Below are 22,051 nucleotides of genomic sequence, written 5' to 3' on the forward strand. Positions count from 1 at the left end.
GCCATATTTCATTTTCGGTAGAAATGAGCCTTTCACGTGGTTGACGACTTTCGAATTACATCATTTAACTATCTAATTAATAGATGGGTAAAAAAAATTCCCTATTTTTTAAATTATATATATATATATATATATATATTGTACTTTAACCTTACAATTGAATAAAAAAAAACATATCATAAAACGCTATTTATAGTGCCAATCGGTGTAAATTCCTCTGTTCAAGGAAGGCCGGTATAACAACACTCTAGAAAGCCTACTGTTGATTTTATAAAATGAATTTTTTATCAAGTAAGCGAAATCTACAAAATGGACGAAATTATTCTTCAGAAAGTACAAAAACAATATGAAATAGAGTACCAACAATAACAGAAAACTGAAGAAAGACAGAAAACTGAAAAGGGTTGATTCAGCAGCAGCAAGAAATAGAAAAAATATCAGGAATTACTTCTCAAAAGCTTGACGAATAAACCAATGACCACAGTAACACAACGTTTTCGCAAAACACGATATGAAACATAATGGATACCTTATCCTACGTTCCTGAGCAAGACCAAACCTTCGACGCTTTCTTTGGAAGATATAAATATCTTGTCAAGATCGATTGCAAATATTAGCTTGATGGGGAAAGGTTCGGCTGCTTTTACGAAAGTTAGGAACTGTTGAACGCAGTAGATTCGTAGACTACATCCTACTGTTTCATAAAAGGTAGAAATGTTTGAATTTGGCTAAGTGGGGCGACGGAGATTATTTAGCGTTTGCGTTAGTCGTAAACAAGCACTGTCGGCAGATGATTTTAAATGTCTCATTTTTGTTCAAGGATTAATGTCGGCAAAAAATAATGCTGAGATTGAATGAAGAGTGTAAGCGAAACTCGAAAGCGAACACTATCTCATTCTAAAGAAACTTGCGGAAGATTACCAAAGCGTGAGACGTGATTTTAAAAAGATAGAAGAATCGAGCATAGCATACGTCCAAAAAATAAAGTAGAAATCTAAAAATTACTCCTCTAAAAGAGGGAAATAATATTTTCAACCATATTCTCAGTATATATCCAAAAATTACTCCCTTAAAAAAGAAAAAAAGAAAACAGTTATCCACATTTTCAAAACGAGCGGGTACAGAAATAAAATAAAATATCATCGAGACCATGTTACCATGTTGGGAAAAATGTTGCTCGTTTCGGAATAAACTTATCAAAATTATTGCAATCTCGGTCAAAAAATCTATTATACAAACGGCTATATGTCTGCCTGTTTGTCTGTCACCATATTTTCAAACTCTATCTCTTCCGAAACTAAAGGTCAAAGAGCAACTCCAGGGGCCTCAAATGATAGTATTTTTAGGGACTCTTCCTGTATGAGTCTTTAGCCAGTTAAAATAGTTTTCAAGAGGTCAAAAATGGGTCAAAAATGAAAAAGAACCGTTATACATTTTGTACATTCATCTTAGTTTATTTTTAATTTTTATCAGTTCATATGCGTGTCACGTTGGTACAGTAGTAACGTCACCAGTTTTGAATGCTACAGTTTCAATTCTAGCTGAGGGAACCCAAATGCATTTTTTTACTTCTGAAATCACGACTCTATAATAATAAATACGAAATCTGGACAAATAAAATATCATATTCAAACGTAATTTACGCCCGGGAACATCGCATGCTAAACGTTTTGGTTTCGATTCTCGGTGATGGCGCACGGGTCTTTTTTTTTTTTTTTTTCATTACTGTATATTTGGTCCAATATACGAATATCGTAATATAATAAATACGAAATCTGCATTAATCAAAATATCATATTTAAGCATAGTTTACGATCGGGCAATGCCGGGCGGCTTTCAAGGATTAAATAAAACCGTGAAATTACAATTAGACACTGGGTCAGATCATTTAATTATAAATTTGCATACGTAGAAGAAACTCAAGAAACTGACTTTATAGAAAATACTAGATTAAATGTATTGAAGAATTATATTTACTAGTAAATTTGGACAGAACTACTTAAAAAAATTGACGGTGTACGTTCTAAATGAATCTGCAAATATATTTGGTTGAGACTGAATAAACAATTTTAAACTTTGAAATTTATTAGACATTTTTAATCAGAAAATATGTTAATTAAAAGGGAAAAAACGAAAACTACCGTACGAAATCCATTTGAAATCAAGCTGTTAAAACAAACAACCACGGACTTGTGAAATGAATTGCATACAGCGAATCAAGGAAGACATTAAAAAGAATAACACAAATAATTCGAAAAATAGCGTAGCAGACAAAAGTGTGCAGAAAATAAAAGCGTCACAAAGTTGCATAAAAAGGATAAAAAGGAAGTTATGATAAAACGCAAACAAAAAAGGAGGTTGAAGTGTTAAGGAAAAAGCAAAAATAATACCCACTCAAGCATCAAGTAGGATTGACAAATACGAAGATGGTTCTAGTGTACCAACTCCTAACATTTCAGTTTCTTTGTATAAACATAAAAATACCAAATTAACTCAGCCTGTGCAATGGAATTGGGATGTTATTTAGAAACTAATGAAACGCAGACCTTAAATCAAATTGTAAAGGATTACCGATATCGGGTATATCATACAAGGATACAAGATATATTCGTAAATGCCACCAAAATCATTTTTTATAAAACATCACTCAGATGACACTAGGGACACATTACTCGTAGAAGAAGAGCCGATCAACACCATTTTCGAGATGTTCGATATCGACCTGCTTTAAACAGAACAGCAACTTTCGGGCAGAAAAAGACAATTCACCGATCTATTGATTATCGACCTAAAGCGGAAAAATTATTAACAAACATTTTGGTGTGCAAAAAGGGCTTGGAATAGTGGTTTTGTGGGGACTCACCCATGCACAAGATATGAACTCTTCCAAACTGTATAAATAGACAGAGCGATACAGACTCAGTGTGGTTGTGGCGGTGTGTGTACCTCGTAGTACGACATCATTGAGTTTAGTGTTACGACTTTTGTTCTCTGTATATTCTTTTTCTCAATACAAATATCTTTTTCTAAACCATATCTATGTTCATGTCTTTCTTATTGAGCCTTCAGGGCCACAAGATTAAAGTAGATAGAAAAAAAGTTATCTTACCTTTGGTAACGAACAGCCGGACATTTACTTAATTTACGATTTTTAAGCGGTTATCAAGACTCTGTTATGACTATAAAGAGACATTTTTGTTTTGTTCTAACTCGGCAGGTTTTACATTACCTTTATTTTAAGTTAAAAAAACACTTTAAAATAAGTTAAAACACAGAAACTAATCCAGATATGTAGAAAAGTAACATATCTTGCTTTTAGTAACATTTATTTGTTGTATATTCATATTTTACTCCTTTTTTTTGTTGTTGTTTTGTCGTCTGTTCTAATAAATGACTCGATAAATTATCTTTTTTCAAAATAAAACTAAAAGCGCATTTTAAGTATTGAAAGGTCAATTAAATTCACTGAGTACACTGACAATTCATTCAATAATAAGACCAAAACAATTATTCATTATTAATTAAATAGAATTCAAGCATGAAAAACATTTTATTGTAGTACAAAAGTCAATTAAATTCACCAATTGTACAGACAATTTATTCATTGAAAACAAAAAACTGAGGCCATTATTTATTAATATGTAAATAGAATTCAGTTTGAAAGAAAATGAGCATTTTATTATTAATGACAAAATACACGCTGAAAAAATACAAAAAAAAAGGTTTATTTTTCCGAATGTCTGATGGTGAATTTGTCGAATCACAGATTTCTCTGAAATGACAGCAGTAGGGATGGGGTGAAATGGAATGCAAACCCAGTCTGTTTTTATATTGTTTTATTTTATTTATTTTTTTACAGCGTTGTTCATCCGTACCTCCACAAATTAATTGTTAGTAGAAATGATCCCATTTTCAAAATATTTTTAGTAACTCTGGTTTTCGATGTTTTCTTCTTTTTTTTTTTTTTTTTCAGAATATGAAAAAAATGTCTTACGCTGATGTTTACTTACTCATGCGTGCAAGGAACATATCAGAATATTACATTTAAAATTCATGCTAAAACTCTTAGCATTAAAATAACATGAAATATTTTTTGCAATTATATTTTTAGTGAAAATATTGAGTAAACGATGCTTTATTTAATGATAATATCGTTAGTTCGAGAAAATATTTTTCTTTGAGTTATATTGATTATATTAACATATACTTTGGGGGTTTGTTCGTTATGTTTCTGAAAATAAAACTATATTATTTTTTAATTGTTAACATCTACGATGCTTTATTTCGATTTAAAAACAAACGCAAAAATAAATTCCTGGTGCTTTTAGTTCTTAAAATTATAACTAACGCATAGAGTTGTTGTCCGTCCAAGATCTAGGAAGAAAAAGAGAGTGTGTTGGCGGTTTAACTTTTTATAAACTCGGTCACGTGACTGAGAGCTGGCTCCTGATTGGACAAGCCAGAAAGGAAGTGTATTCAAAATTTCCAGCCGTGAGAATTCGCTCTTGCTTGTGTTTATTGCAAATCCGTCTGCTACAATTTCATAAGTTTATTTTTTTTATTTTTATTCATTTTTTTTTAAATTTATTTATTTATTTATTTATTTGTAAAATAATGTGCAGCAACAAATAAAAATACTGTTTTGTATAATTTTTTTCATAATTTTACTGTTTTTAAGGAGGTTTTGAGGTCATTTTCTGCATACGTACCTTTTTTTTCTAATTTTAACACGTTCACTGCCATGTCAACAATATATGTTGACTGGGCAGTTTGCAATGACGTCGCGTCAGCCATATTTGTTAACGACTTCTTTTCGTTACCGAGGTTGCTAGCAATCATTGTAGATACCCTATTGTAGACAAAATGTTTTTTTAGCTAACCCTACCTCTCTTTGATCTGATATTCCTTAATAGATCGACATATTCGTATGTAAACTCTTCCAGTGAACAGTTTGAAGAGTTTTATTCCGTATTGGTGAGCCTTGTTCGGAATTTTAATCTTCCTCTCAAAGGAATTAGGGTTTTATCGATGACAACGTCACTTCCTGGAGTATATACAGCCTTACGATTTCTAATGAGAACATCTAATAAGGGTTGTATCTTTCCTAGTCTATTTCCTTCTACGATTTCTGGGCAAAATGGAAACAAGTAATTCAAATCTATATATTATTCCTTATTGGAATTTTTTTTTTTTTTTTTTGAGATGAGCATTGTATGTTAATTTTTTTTTTTTTTTTTATTTCGGACTATTAGTCTCATCTTATCTTTTTTATTGGTGCACAACGTTTCGGCCAACTTCCTCTGGCCTTCGTCAGGTGGTAACCGCGACGGATAGGCCAGAGGAAGTTGGCCGAAACGTTGTGCACCAATAAAAAAGATAAGATGAGACTAATAGTCCGAAATAAAATTAAAAAAAAAAAAAAATTAACATAATTCAAATCTATTTCTACTTATTTTAGAAAAAATGGAGTTCTTGTCCATTGAACTATTGCCACAATATGATAAAAGAGAACCTTTTCGAGATGATCTAATCCATAATAGTTTGTTTTGTTTTTTTAATATTTCAATCCCTTTTTTTGTTGTTGTTGGAATCCATTTTGTGTGTGTATATGGGGGAGTCATTAGTAGTGCCTAAACCTTAAAATTAAGTTAAGGGGGTTTTCAGGTCGTTCTTTCCATAAGTACCCTTTTTCGTAAGGATGTTACTGTTTTAAGGTTTTAACTCTGTTCTCTGTATAAGTTCCATTTTTGTATATAAGAAAATCTTTCCTACCTTCAATGACCTCGGGTTTTGAGAGATGGATGCGAAAGCGTCTTTCCCTTTGTGATTGTTTTTTATACTAATGGATAAATCATGTGACCCTAGACCTTCTATAAAATTGTATGGGTTGACTAGCTTGTGTGTTAATTTTTACCCCCATCTTTACAATCGGTTCACACCGTGTCTGAAGTTGTTCCTTTTCTTCTCTTTCCTTTTCTTTTCTTCTTCTCTTATTTACTATTGGGACACCGTCTTGGTAGTTCCTTTGTTTTTTCTTTCTCAATCAATTATTGTATTGATAAAGAATTATTACGGGACCACAAGGACTAATACCTGAGGTCGCAACCGACGGCATCTGTTGCAAGAGGTAAGACGTTCTTTTTCTCTTTCTCTCTCAGCCAGTTGTCATTGATGTGTTAGGATAAATTTCTTAGCCTCAGACCTTGGTCCTTGATTATACCTTTTTTATAGCATCCTATTAAGAATTCGCTATACATTGCAACAGGTACTGTTTTTTATATTAAAATGAATTCCTTACAAGTTGAACAATCATCACGGTCATCCTTATTGGAAGATCAGAGAGTCACTCGTACGATGATAGACTTAACACTAGAAAATCTTAGTGGACTTGAACCTCTTGAGAGAGATGTATTAGAACTTCATAAACGAGACATTCTCCAGTGGCTCCAAGAGTTATTGCATATTGACAAGAAAATAATGAAGGAGACACCATCGATTGAGATGAGGAGCTGTTTGACAGACAGTTTCACTTACAAAACCAGGGTGAATAAATTATTGTCGCAGTTAGATGCTTCCTTACCGGTTCCAGAGATCCATTCCCCTTTACTAACCTCAACTCCTCCCACTCTACCTTCCCCAGCTCAATCTGGCATTGAATTAGCGAAGCCTAAAATAACATGTCCAACATTTACTGGCGTTGATAAAACCAATAAATTTGCCCTGCGGGATTTCCTAACCCGTTTTGAGTTTTGCACATCTGGAGTGAGCTCAAAGAAGGAAAAACTCATATGCCTTAAGGCATATGTGATAGGTCGGCCATTTCATCTGATCCATCACCTGTCAGAAAATGACCATAATTATGATGTGGCCATAAATATTTTAAAAGAGGAATACTGGGACAGAGAAGCCATTAGGGAAGAAATTTTTAAAAGAATAGTGCAGTCTACACCTAAGGTGGACAAGTCTTACGAACAACTAAAGGAATATCTTTCCCAGGTTCAGTATGAACTTGGTGAGTTAGATTCAGACTATGGTTATGATTTTTTAGTTGAGGACTCCGGAAGTGGATGTCTGGTGGCTCATATCCTATTTGATAAGATCCCTGGTGAGATAAAGGCAGAGCTCATTAGAGGCTCTAGCACACCATATCCTGGCTTGAACTGCATACTGCAGTATAGTCACGAAGTTATTAAAGCATTACTCCGGATTAAACCTATTTCAACTCCTAAGACAGAACTGATTCCACGGTTTAAGCCAAGGTCAAATGCTGTTTGGACGAGAAGCCCACCTAAAAATTCTGCATTACAAAGTTTTCATGCAGACCTAGACTTGGAAGACAAGATTCCTTATTGCAATTTTTGTGCAAGAAATGGACACACTAGTTCTCAGTGTACTACCTATCCCTCATACAATGAGCGCCTGCAACGCTGTAGGCAACTTGGATTATGTGAGTTCTGCACAGTTGCCAGCCATGATCAGAAAGCCTGTCCAGGAGTCAAGGGATTTAGATTCCCTTGCAGGTATTGTAAGTCTCGGAGGCATTATGCTTCTATGTGTCCTCAATTTGTACTAGAGGAAACAGAAATAAATACTAGCATAAGTACAAAACTTGGGGACATTCAAAACCTACTGCCAATGGTCAACATCACAATTAAAAGGGGAGCCTCCTCAGTTTCTCTGAATTGCCTTATTGATTCAGGCAGTCAGAGGTCATATTTCTCTGAAAGGGTTCTTCAGCACCTGAAGTGCGATCCAGACTCGTGGGAGGAGGTGGCCATGGACGTTGTGACCTTTGTGGGGAGAAAACGTCGCATTTTCAAGCAGTTAACAGTAGTTGTAGAGGTCTTGCCAGGAGTAGCCCCCCAACTACCTATTCTAATTAATTGCGAATTGAATCTGTCTCACAAAGTACCAGACCTTCCTCTGGTTTGGGAAAACCTAAGAAAACTGAATTATACCTTTTCTGCAGAGATAGAGAGTGGCAGTGTACAATTGTGGGGTCTCATGGGAATTGATTTGATTCAATATATGCGTCCCATGAAGATAACACGATGCATGAATGGTGCGGCTTGGCAGACATCCGCTGGCATTATCCCCATAGGAAATACAAAACATTTTTTGCATGAGAACCAAATCAGTAAGATTGCTATAACTCCGGGAGCCTTGAGCTATGAAATTGACAGGCAGTACTATTGTAACGATTCTTTGGTTAATAGTATTGTGAATCCTGTTCCGACCTATGTGGATCCATTTGCCGACATTTTTGAAGGAAGCACTGTGGATCGGGGCTTGGAATGGATGTTTAGTCTAGAATCCTTGGGACTGCCTGACATAGAATCGGTTTCTGAGTATTACAATCAAAAGATGGAAGAATTCATGCAAAACATAGTTTATAAAGATGGTCATTATTTGGTTAAATTGCCTTGGCATAAGGACAAGTTATCTCAGGTTCAATCTAACCATCATATAGCACTTAAGGTGCTGGACAGAGTAGTATTCAATTTAAAGAAGAAGGACTTATATGAGGAGTATATTAAGGTTTTTGAAGACCAAGAAAGAGAAGGGATAATTGAACCCCTAGAATGCTCCCCTCAGGAATACAAGCATTATGTGTGGGTTCCACATAGACCTGTGTTCAAAGACGAGCATACAACTACAACTAAAATTCGACCAGTTTTTAACTGTTCTTTTAAAACTAAGAACTCTGTCTCTCTAAATGATGCTGCTTATCCTGGGATCAACTTAACAGGGGACATGCTTGATTTAACTCTGCTTTTCCGAACAAATAGGTATGTATTTTTAGCAGACATCAAGAATGCCTTCTTGATGATTCGATTATCTAGTGAATCTGATAAGAATAAATTTTGTTTCTTTCTGCGAAAAAATAATAAGCTAATGTGTTATCGTTACACAACAATCTTATTTGGGTTTAGTGCAAGCCCATTCATCTTGAATTGCATACTAAAATTTCATGCTGGGCGTTATCCTTTGGATGATTGCACTGGGATGTTACAGTCTAATTTTTATGTAGATAATCTGATTAAAACGAGCAATTCCTTGGATGAGTTAACGGGCTTGTATACACGAGCAGTAGAAAGATTGCAAGAAGGAGGATTCATACTCCAATCTTGCAATTCTAATCATACAGAATTACACGATTTAATGAGGAGAGATGGTACTCTTGTGAGTCACAGCTGTCCTTGGGAGAAGGTATTAGGTTATCGTTACGATCCTCTTACTGATACCATCAATATTGCTTCCTATAATTGTAACCCTGAGGCAGCAACTAAAAGGCATATACTGTCTGAAGCATCAAGGATATTCGATCCACTCTCATTATGTTTGCCGGTATCTATACAGGCACGTACTCTTGTTAGTGAGTTGTGGAAATTAGGTTTTGAGTGGGATGAAATTGTGCCAAGTGAACTTCAATCCAAATGGGCAGTCATCGCTCATGAATTGTCAGAACTTGGTTCTGTTACCTTCCCTAGAAAAACCCTTGACGAAGGGAGGGAAGCTGAATTATTTCTGTTTTGTGATGCATCCAAAAGGGCATATGGATTTGCAGCATATGCAGTCCAGGGGAAGGTTTCATCTCTGGTTTTTTCCAAGGCAAAGGTGGCGCCTCTTAAATCGAAGAGTTTACCAACTCTGGAGCTTTTATCGGCCTTCTTGGCCATCAAGTGCCTTCCGACTTTGTTGAAGGCCTATTCTAATGTAAGTTTCAAAAAGGTATTTCTTGCAGTTGATTCACAAATAGTATTATCCTGGTTGGTCACAAGGCGGACTAACAGCAAGAATGTTTTTGCCATGAATAGATTGAAGGACATTAGTCAATGGGAGGCTGAATTGATGTCTAAATTTGGTGTGGCCATTCAGTTTAAATATGTGCCTACTGCACAGAATCCCGCTGACCTTATCACCAGGGGTATTCCTACCTCTAAACTGAGGGCCAATTTGGAATATTGGGTTTCTGGACCGTCTTGGCTAAGAGACCAACCGATTTCTTGGCCTGAAAATCCTTTGAGTTGTTTGAGCCCAGAAAGCAAAAAGATTGTATCTTCGATGGTTTGTGCTGTTTCGCACAGCCAGGAGGAGCCAGTTGTGCAATATGATAGATATTCTTCATTGTCTAAACTATTAAATGTCACCACATGTGTGTTCAAGTTTATTAATAGGTTGAGGAAAAGAGACTCCGACTTTGGTAAGATGGCTCGGACACACTTGATTAAAGTAATGCAGAAACAATCCTTCTGGGAGGAATTAGAATACTTACAAAATCCTTCAGGTAGGTCAATACCACCGAGAGTGGGAAGTCTAAACCTTTTTTTGGATAAGGAAGGATTAATTCGATCCAAGGGAAGAATTGGGAAGGTCTCTGTATATGAATACGAAATAGTTAATCCCTTGCTTATTGCTAAGGATCACCATCTTACTAATCTCATAATATTGGACTGTCACCACCAGTGTAAGCATCTGGATGTTCCTGCTACCTTGAATAAGGTCAGGTTATCTGGGTACTGGATACCCCAGGGTAGGCAGGCGGTAAAGAGAATTTTATCAGGATGCTCCTTGTGCCAGAAATTTAACTCTATTCCATTTACCTACCCCAAAATGACTGATTTACCTAAACATCGGGTGAATATGATAAGACCATTTTTGCACACAGGAGTAGACTATACGGGTCATCTGTGGGTTCTGAGAGGTGGGGAGAGGGTGAAGATGTATATCCTGGTCTTTACTTGTTTGGAGGTACGGTCAATTCATCTAGAACTGATTGAGGATATGTCTGTTCACTCATTCCTAATGGCCTTGATTCGATTTTCAAATATTTATGGGATTCCTTCGCATATTTATAGTGACAATGCTAAGTCATTTGTGGCTGGATGTGACATGATTCATGAGGTGATTGCTTCCAGTGAATTCAGGGAGAAATTGGGGACATGCCAAATCAAGCATGTTAAGATCCCTGTACACTCTCCTTGGTATGGAGGTGTATGGGAAAGACTGATTAAAACCATCAAGTCTTGCTTATATAAATTAATTGGACGAGCTAGTCATGATTATTTCGATCTCCTGACAATTATTTCTGATGTACAAAATGCCATAAATGACCGTCCCTTGACTTACAGAAGTTCATCTGACTCAAGTTTGGAAATAATAAGTCCAAATCACGTTTTACGCCCTGTAGTAAACCCTCGTTTGATTTTGAGAATGGATGGGGAGGGTATTTATCAACTAGAACCTCCCTCTCGGAAACAACTCTTAGAGTCCTTAAATTGCAGGAATAATGCATTAAAAATATTTAAGAAAATTTGGTACGAAGATTATCTGCTTAGTATAAGAGAGCATGCTCAAAGACAACAAGGAGGGACTTCACCAGTTGTTTGTGTGGGAGATGTAGTCACAATCAAACTCCCTAACAAACCTCGACCATTTTGGGCATTGGGTAGGGTCACACATCTATTTACAGGAGATGACGGATTGGTGAGATCTGCTCAGATAAAACGAGGAGATGGCTCCTTGCAAGTTCATTCCCTGAAGCACCTCCATCCCTTGGAGTCGTCTATTCAAGAACCCATTGATGGACTTGATTCCTTGATGGGGAATGCTGATGACAATCTGAATGGCTGTACATCTGTACTTGAAGACCCTATTGAAGAGGGCACAGAGCTTGGTTGGATTTGCCCTGATTGTGGTGAACCAGACAATGGCAGTGCCATGATATGTTGTGACTGCTGTGATGACTGGTACCATTTTTCCTGTGTTGGTCTATATCGACCTCCACCAGAAGAGGAGAGTTGGCGGTGTGGAAGTTGCCTCAACCAGGATCCTTCATTATCCCATGATATGATGGTGGATAATTTATTAAATGATGCTGAACATGCATGTATTTGCCCAGGATGTGTTCTACCGGATAATGGTAGTCCAATGATATGCTGTGATGAATGCAATCAATGGTACCATTTCAACTGCGTAGGTATTCAGCAAGTTCCCCCAGAGGGTGAGAATTGGTACTGTTGGAATTGCCTACATTCAATTCACTAACAGTCCACTCTCAGAAAATAGGTAATTATTTATTTACCTCTCCCATTTTTTTTCTTCCTTTTCTCTTTATCCTTTATTTTTATTTATTTACTAGCAGTTCAGCCGGCTTGGCAGTCAAATTTTGACAAAAACCGATTACGAAGCTTGCCCTATGTCTGAATACACTTTATGTTGGTTTGGAATGTTTGGACCAGGGATTAGCTGAAGGTTCAGTTTTTTGGGGGGGGTTTTGCTTCGTCCCCTTACAACTTATTTTTCTTGGATTTGTTCAATTTATCAAGTTGGATCCATGTCCCGGGAATCTAAATTTAGAATTTTGAGTGTTTGGACCCAAAATTAACAGTTATTTGTATTAAAATGTACTCAGACAACTTCACTGTTTACTATTTATTTATTCATTTATTTTATTTATTTATTTATTTATTTTTTCTCTTGAGACGGGATTGTATAAGAAAATCTTTCCTACCTTCAATGACCTCGGGTTTTGAGAGATGGATGCGAAAGCGTCTTTCCCTTTGTGATTGTTTTTTATACTAATGGATAAATCATGTGACCCTAGACCTTCTATAAAATTGTATGGGTTGACTAGCTTGTGTGTTAATTTTTACCCCCATCTTTACAATCGGTTCACACCGTGTCTGAAGTTGTTCCTTTTCTTCTCTTTCCTTTTCTTTTCTTCTTCTCTTATTTACTATTGGGACACCGTCTTGGTAGTTCCTTTGTTTTTTCTTTCTCAATCAATTATTGTATTGATAAAGAATTATTACGGGACCACAAGGACTAATACCTGAGGTCGCAACCGACGGCATCTGTTGCAAGAGGTAAGACGTTCTTTTTCTCTTTCTCTCTCAGCCAGTTGTCATTGATGTGTTAGGATGAATTTCTTAGCCTCAGACCTTGGTCCTTGATTATACCTTTTTTATAGCATCCTATTAAGAATTCGCTATATGTAAGGAACTTACAGCTTTATATAGGTTTTAAAATCGCTCTCTGCTTAAGTACCTTTTTTTCTGTAAGAATATTACTGTTTTAAGGAGGGTTTAAAATCCTTCTCTGCATAAATGCCTTTTTTTTTTCGTAAGAAATGTTATTGTTTTCAAGTTTTCTCTACATAAAAGTCCTAAATGTGCTCCTTTTATGACACAACCAATATGCCACGGGAACTTCATGGCAAACTTAGTGCAATTTTTACCAATTGTTTTAGAACCAATATGTGCCTAATGGTTTTAGTAGTAGTAGTAGTAGTAGTAGTAGTAGTAGTAGTAGTAGTAGTAGTAGTAGTATTTTACACCGATGACAAGTTCGTTATGTTAGGGATGATTACGCTATAATCGGTGCAATTCTACCGGATAGTTTTGGAGCCTATCACTGACCAACAAACACATATTCAATTAGAATATCGATTCAAGATTTTAACATTTTTATACTGCGAATTTCATTTTCTTTTCATTGATTCGACTTTCGATAAACACGGCAAATAACAAAACATGTATTATTATTATTATTATTATTATTATTATTATTATTATTATTGATTTTCTCCTTGGGCGTTTATTTATTTTTGATGAAGTTTATAATTAATCAATAAGCATTATATTTGTTTCGTTTCGATCGACCCCCTATCTCTCTCCCTCGCTCTATCTTTCTCTCGCTCTCCTTCGTTCTCTCTATTTCTCTTTCTCTCTATCTATCTCTCTATCTATCTATCTATTTTACTTTCGCTATCTCTTTTTCTTTCTCTAATATAAAATATATAACGTATATGTGTGTTAATGTCCTATAACCCCCTTTTCTTTTCTTTCTCTCATATTTAACATAATATATAATATATATCGGTGAGTGTTAATATCTCCTATATCCCTCCTCGTCTCTCTTTCTCTCCCTCTCTCTCATTCTCTCTCTTTACCTTTGTCTATATACGTACAAAGATATGTAGCTACAACTGCCAACAATATCTCTTATTATCTATCTGTGGGTAAAACTAAACGTAAATTCCATGATCGAAGTTTCTTCCCTACCCGTATATAGAACACAATACCGCAGTGCTATTTCTCAGCTGACTATAGTATGGCCGTTTTCAAGTCTAATGTAAACAAGTTTCTGTTGAGCCGTCCTTATAAATAAACAAACACTATCTAAGTTCCACTATTACTGATCATCACGGTGCTGTCTCACCTTAAATTCATCAGCCCCTATAATTGAGTGACCTTCGGGACTTGATAAGCGGTGACCCTCTCCTAGTTAAAAGAATATTCGGTTTTCAAAGATACGCCCCAAAAATATCGCAGTCGTGTTTAGCATCACCAACATGGACACTTACATACATGTGAAGAGAGAGAGACAGACAGACAGAGACAGAGAGAGAGAGAGAGAGAGAGAGAGAGAGAGAGAGAGAGAGAATGTATGGGAAAGGGTAAAAAAATGATACTGTGCAAGAAATTATAGGAACGTTATGGCAAAATTACAATCGTTTAAAGACAGGTTTGAATCCTGAAAGATGTCATAGAACTAAACTGAAAGCATATTATTCAAGACTGTGACAATCATCGATATTGGCTAGGAAATATCTGGATTATATAACACATAAAAATCGAATGTGTTTCACTGTAAATACGCCCAACTCGACAAGCAACAAACTACTGAAATAACCTGGCAGAAGTAAGTAAGGCAGTCACCATTCTTGTCTGGACCATTGGTGAACTGCTTGATGTGCAGCAGTGAGAAGAGTAATCTGTCTCTGTCCACCAGATGTCGTTGGTGGTGTTCCTTTCTTTGCAATGCACTAATTCCTCCCGCACAGTCCAGTCCTTCTTCGTGTAAGCTAAACCCCAATTTCCGGAAGATTTTCAGGTTTTAAGACTTCAAATTGATCCTTTTTCGCCATAATAACCCAGAACTATCAAACCTGAATACTTACTCAGCATCAAAATAATCATTTCCAATCAAAGCTCAAAAACTTGGACGGATTGAACAAAACCTACGTGATTTTTTGATTCATCGCATTAGATTCTTCCTAAATCTGTTGAAAAAAAATTGTTGTTGACTAGTGTAATAATAATAATAATAATAATAATAATGATAATAATAATAATAATAATAATAATAATAATAATAATAATAATAATAATAATAGGCTTATGGGGAGGCTTATTGCCACTCAAACTCCGGTGGAGACCAATGGCCACTGCTAGCGAGAAATCTATAGTAAGCGACTGTCGCGATAATGCAAATTCATTTGCAAATCTTATTGAAAGAGGTGGAGAGTACCAGGGAAACTTATTGTCACCCAATCCCAGGGAACACATCACAGGCTGTTCTCAAGGAGAAATCCTTTATGACACGTGTGATAGCTCCTTGTGAGCCAATAATAATAATAAATGCACTTAGCTTTAATGTATTGTATACAATAAATCTTTCGCAAAAGATGTTCTATTTCGGCGTTGACAAACCCAGAAACGGTTCATTTACCGTGAACGTGTAGAGGCATTTATCATAGGCTAACTGAACCGGCTTCCTCCGAAAGAGGAAGTTTCATGTGAATATCAAATTTAAAAGCGCTCTGAGTCAATTGTTCGATGTCCCCATTAGGGGTGATGACAAAGTATTTGCAATCCCCCTAGATACCTGGTATTTTCAAATGGTCACCAATCTGATGCTGGCCAGACTCAACGCTGCTTACGTTCGATGATCTTACTAGAAGCGGTGTGTTAACATGATTATACTGTATTGATTTACCGTAAAGCAGATTAACAAAACAACGTATTAAGTTTATGTTATTGGTCATGGTAAAAGACTCATAGACTATTTAAGTGCTTCTCATTCATTAGTACTAGCAGGACCTATGGAAATTCCAGTGAATGAGAAATATATTTAATCAACATCTATGTATTGATAAAGCTGATATTTTTCAGCATGGCACAAAAAAATTAGTTATTTTTGTTTTTACAGAAAAAAAACAGTTACACACAATATGAGTCTATTAACATTTCTATTAAAATAGTGTCCATTGTATTTAAAAGATAGAACTGACCCTAATGAAATAAATTAATTTAATAAGTACTTATAAATTCTCAGAGAGTAATATTGTGTTACATAGTTCAATACAGATAATAAAATCACCTTGTAATGTACAATCTTTAATTTACTTCTTCAGTCCACCACCTAGTGGCAGACAATGTTCTTCCCCCCCCCCATTTTTCTTCTAATATTTGCTTTTTACGTAACACTTCACTAACGTGAAGAACCACTGTATGTCGAAATTAGTATAAGTTCCTTTCTCACACAATTACACGAATGATCATATATTATTATTATTATTATTATTATTATTATTATTATTATTATTATTATTATTATATTCGAAAACGAGGTTACATCAAAGGTTATCACGTTGTTAAGGGTTATCATATTGGCCTTTTTATGGCCAGATTTCGCTATTTGGCCTTTTTATTTATTTATATTTTTAATTTATTTTTATTTTTTTATTTTTTTTAGCAGTTGGGCATTCAAACGTTTTGTATTTGGCCTTTTCCAAAGCGTAACATACAAGCTAAGGAAAGAACAAGCGGGATATTATATAGACATTTTCTTGTAATGAAAAAAGTGAATAGAAAATATCAACATGTGTTCAATTAATTGTATAAAATACATTGTTTATAAATGTTACTCCGCTTGTGTGTTAAATAGCAGCAAAAGTCTACTTTCCATGAAAACAGTCAAGCCAGATCGTTTCATTACTCTATTTATTAATGTATTTAATTATTTTTACCCTAGAACCTTATTGTATGCATGCGCTCGAACGAGTGCCATGGCAGTTGCATTAAGTCTGAGTGAAATTGTTTTATTGAGAGTATTCGCATCGCTGGCTAGTGAACTTTGACTTAAGCTCTGTTTAATTGTCTAGAAAATCTTATGGTCAATAAAAAAATGGCATATATAAGATATTAAAAAGTAGAGGAAAAACCAAACAAATAATATATATATATACATATATATATATATATATATATATATATATATATATATATATATACATCTGTGTGTTCGTCCGCAATTAATAGTCTAAAAAACCACTGGACGGAGGCTTCGACGTTTTGGTATAATATGTTTACTATATCCATGTGTGTTTTTATATATTTCTTTTTAATTATAACATTATACTTAATTTTTCTATGATAAATAGGTGGTTTTCTTTGTACCGATAGGCCATTTTTTTATTTAGGGATAATTATTTATTACCGCTTCCTGTCACGTGACCAGTGTTTCCAATTTAGCGGTTTTCCTACTAGATCTGGAGATTTCATTTGCAATCTAGCGGGGAATTCTAGAACATCTGGAGATATTTCGCACCCACACACCCGCAATTTTAGATTAAAAAATAAAGAAAAGCGGTTGAAAATACTTTAAAACATAAAATAAACTCATTCATGTAAGTAAAAAAAAGTAGCATTTATTGCCTTTGGTAACAATTATTTATTGATTATTTGTTTTGTTTTTCACCTTTTTTTTCGGCTAACCATTCTTAAATCTCGCTATAAAATCGATTTTTCCAAGTACATTTTAGGTGGGAGGGGGGAGCATTCCAACCTCCGAAGTTTTGTTTAAAATACGATCTAAGCAACCCCGCTTAATTTAGAAGTATTTAATCGAAAATTGTAAAAAGCAAGAAACAACAGCAAAAAAAAAGACTTATACTAATACAGTAGAATTTAATTATCTACCAACCTAAATACTTTTAACATGCTAAAACAAAGTTTTTTTGTGTTTTTATTTTTCTAATTACAAAATATGTTGCACCATTATTGTGATGTTTAATTTGAAGTATATTTCAATTTAACTTTTATTATAAAAAGTTTGAGTTTATGATTTGTTTCTTGCAAAAATAAAATACCCTCTCTGAAAAAACAGGTAAAATTAGCTGATATAATATGTAAGACTTCTGGGGAGCTAACCGCTTCAATATAATTCCAGAAACATATAGTGAGAAAACATGGAACATTTTATATATTGAATATACTATATTTATAATTTTTTATTGTGGGAAGTAAAAATATGGAGTTGGAGGGGGTGAATTAGCGATTTTTGAAAATTTCAGATAATAAAAGTTAAAAATCTAGCGATTTTCTGGACATTTCTTTCTCCTGATCTCGCGGGTTTTTTTTTAAATCTCAGTTGCCAACACTGCATCACTAAAAGGATATTACAATATCGGTAAATTTTCAATGGGTTTAATCACATGATTATTGATAATGTAACCATGTGATTGAAATTTGATTTAAATTAACCACACATGGTTGCTTTCCTATCAAATATTCATCGAAAAATGGTAGGTACAGACAAAATGAATGCCGACGCTCAAAGTGTATAAGCATTTTGACCCCTCTCTTTACTTAAAAATTCACCAAAAATCAGGAAATTAACCAATTTTAATGAAAATATCAGTATTTATCAAATAATTATCGCAGAATATAATGAACTAATTATTTTTACTTAACTCTTAGTGAAAATGTTTTATTTTGTTTAAACAAAAAATACCTTTACTAAAGTTATGGTTTTCAGTAGTAAATAAAAGACGCAAGAATTTGTTATTGCTTTTTTTATATAAATAAAGCATCGTAATTTGTAACAATAAAAAATAATTTTTACAGGAACATTCCGAAAAAAGCCCCTAAAGTCCGTATTAATGAATTCGATATAACTTGAAGAAAAATGTATTCCTCGCATACTATTCAGGAAATTAAAGATTCAATTAGATTCCTATTTCAGTCACCTAAATTATTTAGGGTGAAATGAGTTTAGGAATTTATAGCAAAACCTAAATATTTTTTTTTTGCTTAAAAAAAATAGCATTAATACAGTAAGTTAGGTAAAATTTGCATAGAATGCTCTGCTTAACGGTTGTTGTAAAAATGGAACAAAAATTTGAATTTCGTTCCCTTTTAAATTCGGTACATTTTTACATTACGTCCAACTCATCGTTCACATTCGACACGTCAACTTTTATAGCTTTTGGGGTATGCTGGCAAGGTTAGGGGTGTCTATTCCGAAAGCCGTTCTTAACATGGGTAGATTGGTAGGTGTGTCAGAAATTTCGTGACAAATAGTGAATAATTCCACCCCGTTTTTACAACTCCTCGAAAAATGTAACTCAAGCCCTAATTATTTTTCAATTAAAGGAGCAAGGACCAAGGTTCATTAGAAAAAAAAACAAAAAAACAAACAACGTGTTTTTTTTTAGGTTTTAAACTTCGGACTTTACAGGTAAATTTCTAAAAACACTACTTTTTTGTTTTAAATTTGAATATATTATTTATTGACCTTTTCTCTTCAATTTGCGATACATAGCACTTTGGTGAGTAAATTAATTATTTACTTTTTAATAGACATTTCAAAATGGGAGGCGTGAATTATTCGACCCCCTGTCTTTCCAAGCTTATAACTACTCGAAAAATTTAATTCAAGCCTTGATTTTTTTTCAATTAAAGGAGCAAGCGCCAAGGTTTCATCAAAAAAAAAAAACAAAAGAAAAAACAAACAACGGGGTTTAAAAAAAACTTCGAACTTTACAGGTAAATTTCTAAAAAGCACTACTTTTTTGTTTTAAATTTGAATATATTATTTATTGACCTTTTCTCTTCAATTTGTGATATATAAAACTTTGGTGAGTAAATTAATTATTTACTTTTTAATAGACACTTGAAAATGGGGGCGTGAATTTACAAAAAAAACGTTTGTCTAAAATATTATATTCGGTTTATTGGAAAGAGCATAAAATTTCACATTGATCCTAAAAATATCGTAAAAATAGAATCAATAGAAAAAATTTGATAGATTTATAAAGCTTAAAAATTGAAAAATATTGAGTTCGTAAAATTCATTACTGTTTTTTTTTAATAAAAAAAATATTTCTATTACTTTTAAAACAACTTTAATAGTTTATTTTGGAAGTATAAGAAAATAAACAACCCACTTTCAAAAGAGAAATTACGAGTGTTTTATATTTTATTCGAAGTTTCGTGATAGGGGTGTCAAAAATTCCTACAATAATTCTGATACATCTACTAGATTGGAGTGTTTATTCGTTGTAAACGTACCCGACAACCTATAAATGTCGACATTTCCCATGTGAATGGTAAGCTGGACTTATGTAAAAATAACAAAAAGATATACCAAACTGACTTTTTCGTTTAAAAATGGAATTATTTCCCTTTCGTTATTAACTTTTTTTTTAATATTTTGTGTTTTATATACATAAAGTACAATTGTTGAATGTTACTGTTTTGATTATATTCGTTTGGAGGGCACAATTAAAAAATTAAGAAAGATTAAAACGGAGCGAAATTTAAGTTTCCGTTCTATTTTTACAACAGCTGTAAAACAGCTCATACTCAGCAAGTTTTATCGTAATTTATAAGCATAATGTTGAAACACTAAATCAACATTTTATTTATTTTTCTACATAATTAATGATGGAAGTATTTTTCTGTTTATTTTCTGAACATCTGTTAAAAAAAATAATTTGTACATTCTCTTGAAAAAAAAGAATAAAACTTTTCTCTACATTCACATAACTATTTACAATGTTCATGTAAAGCACTCATCTGTTCTTTTTATAATAAAAATTCCGTTTTCAAAGTTAAATGTTTACTGCCAAATTTCTTTTAAAAAAGTGCAAGTTTTCCTGAGAAATAAACTTTCACTGAACAATTTATGGTAAAAAATTAATCTTTTTGGGGGGAAAAAAATTACAATTTTATTGATTAAAAAAATTGCAAAAAAATAATAAAAGTAAATAAAAAAACAAAATGCAATTTTTCTTGAGGAATGTGTTCCATTGTAACAAACTGAGCCACAACAACGCGTGGCCGGGTACAGCTAGTAAAATATAAATTTTAAAGTTCAAAAGTACTTTCCCTGTATGAAAATAGAGATTATATATATATATATATATATATATATATATATATATATATATATATATATATACTAGCAAAAGTACCCGTCGTTGACTGGGTTTAAAAACAGCCTACAGACAATGGACTGATTTAATAAAGTTTGATAGGTTATGAAAAGGAAGAGTTGTAAAGAGATAGCTTCGAATTTGGGGGTATCAAAACCAAAGCAAAATATGATGAAAATAAAAATAAATAGATAAACCCAATAATTTATTATACTATACCTGTTCACACTGAAACACTTATCACAATATTCTGTGGATCTATATTAAAAAACTTGTTAAACTTTGTGACATATTTCCATTCTATGGAGGTCAGGTGCGAACGAACACCCCATAATTTTATTATACCATATTTCTTCAAACTGAAACATAATTATCAAAGTATACTTACGCAGATAGATATGAAAAGTCTTTATTAAACTTTGTGCCTATTTCCATTCTGTGGAGGCCAGGCGCGAACGCAGGTCCCGAAATTTTATTATACCATCCTTATTTAAGTTAAAACATACTTATCAAAGTATTATTATGTACATCTATATAAAAAACAATTGTAAACGTTTTTTTAATTTTTACATTTTTTATTTCCATACTTTGTGGACCAGGCGCAAACGCAGACCTCATTATTTTAATGAACCACCGTTCTGCAGGATCAAACATACCCATTCCTGTGTCCCGATACATCTTCTATCATTATATGTAATCAGTTTTTTTTAAATAGTCAACCATATAGGAGCCTATTCGTGACCAGACACACACACACACACACACATTCAGCTGTATATATATATATATATATATATATATATATATATATATATATATATATATATATATATATATATATATATATTCAGACAATTATTGTTAAATAGCACGGAGTTTTTTTTGTTTTTTGTTTTTTGTTTTTTTGCTTTATGATCTTTTTTTAATCAAAAACTCTCCGTTATTTAATAATATCTTTCGGAATGAAAACATGCTTCCTAAATATACACAACATATATATATATATATATATATATATATATATATATATATATATATATATAT

At 33.5% G+C, this 22,051-nt stretch overlaps 1 protein-coding gene across 1 annotated transcript; it reads left to right on the top strand.

Annotated features, from left to right (window-relative positions):
- The first annotated feature begins 6,477 nt into the window (after positions 1 to 6,477).
- LOC145292300 (uncharacterized) lies at positions 6,478 to 16,589 on the top strand. The gene is made up of 4 exons (XM_080138627.1): positions 6,478 to 7,926; positions 8,044 to 10,288; positions 11,474 to 12,004; positions 16,543 to 16,589. Exons 1-4 carry the CDS (start codon positions 6,478 to 6,480, stop codon positions 16,587 to 16,589), a joined length of 4,272 nt encoding a protein of 1,423 aa, XP_079994753.1.
- The last annotated feature ends 5,462 nt before the right edge of the window (positions 16,590 to 22,051 follow it).

The sequence above is a fragment of the Euprymna scolopes genome, chromosome 13, assembly GCF_053919585.1.
Source record: "Euprymna scolopes isolate OS-2025 chromosome 13, ASM5391958v1, whole genome shotgun sequence".
Classification (NCBI taxonomy): domain Eukaryota; kingdom Metazoa; phylum Mollusca; class Cephalopoda; order Sepiida; family Sepiolidae; genus Euprymna; species Euprymna scolopes.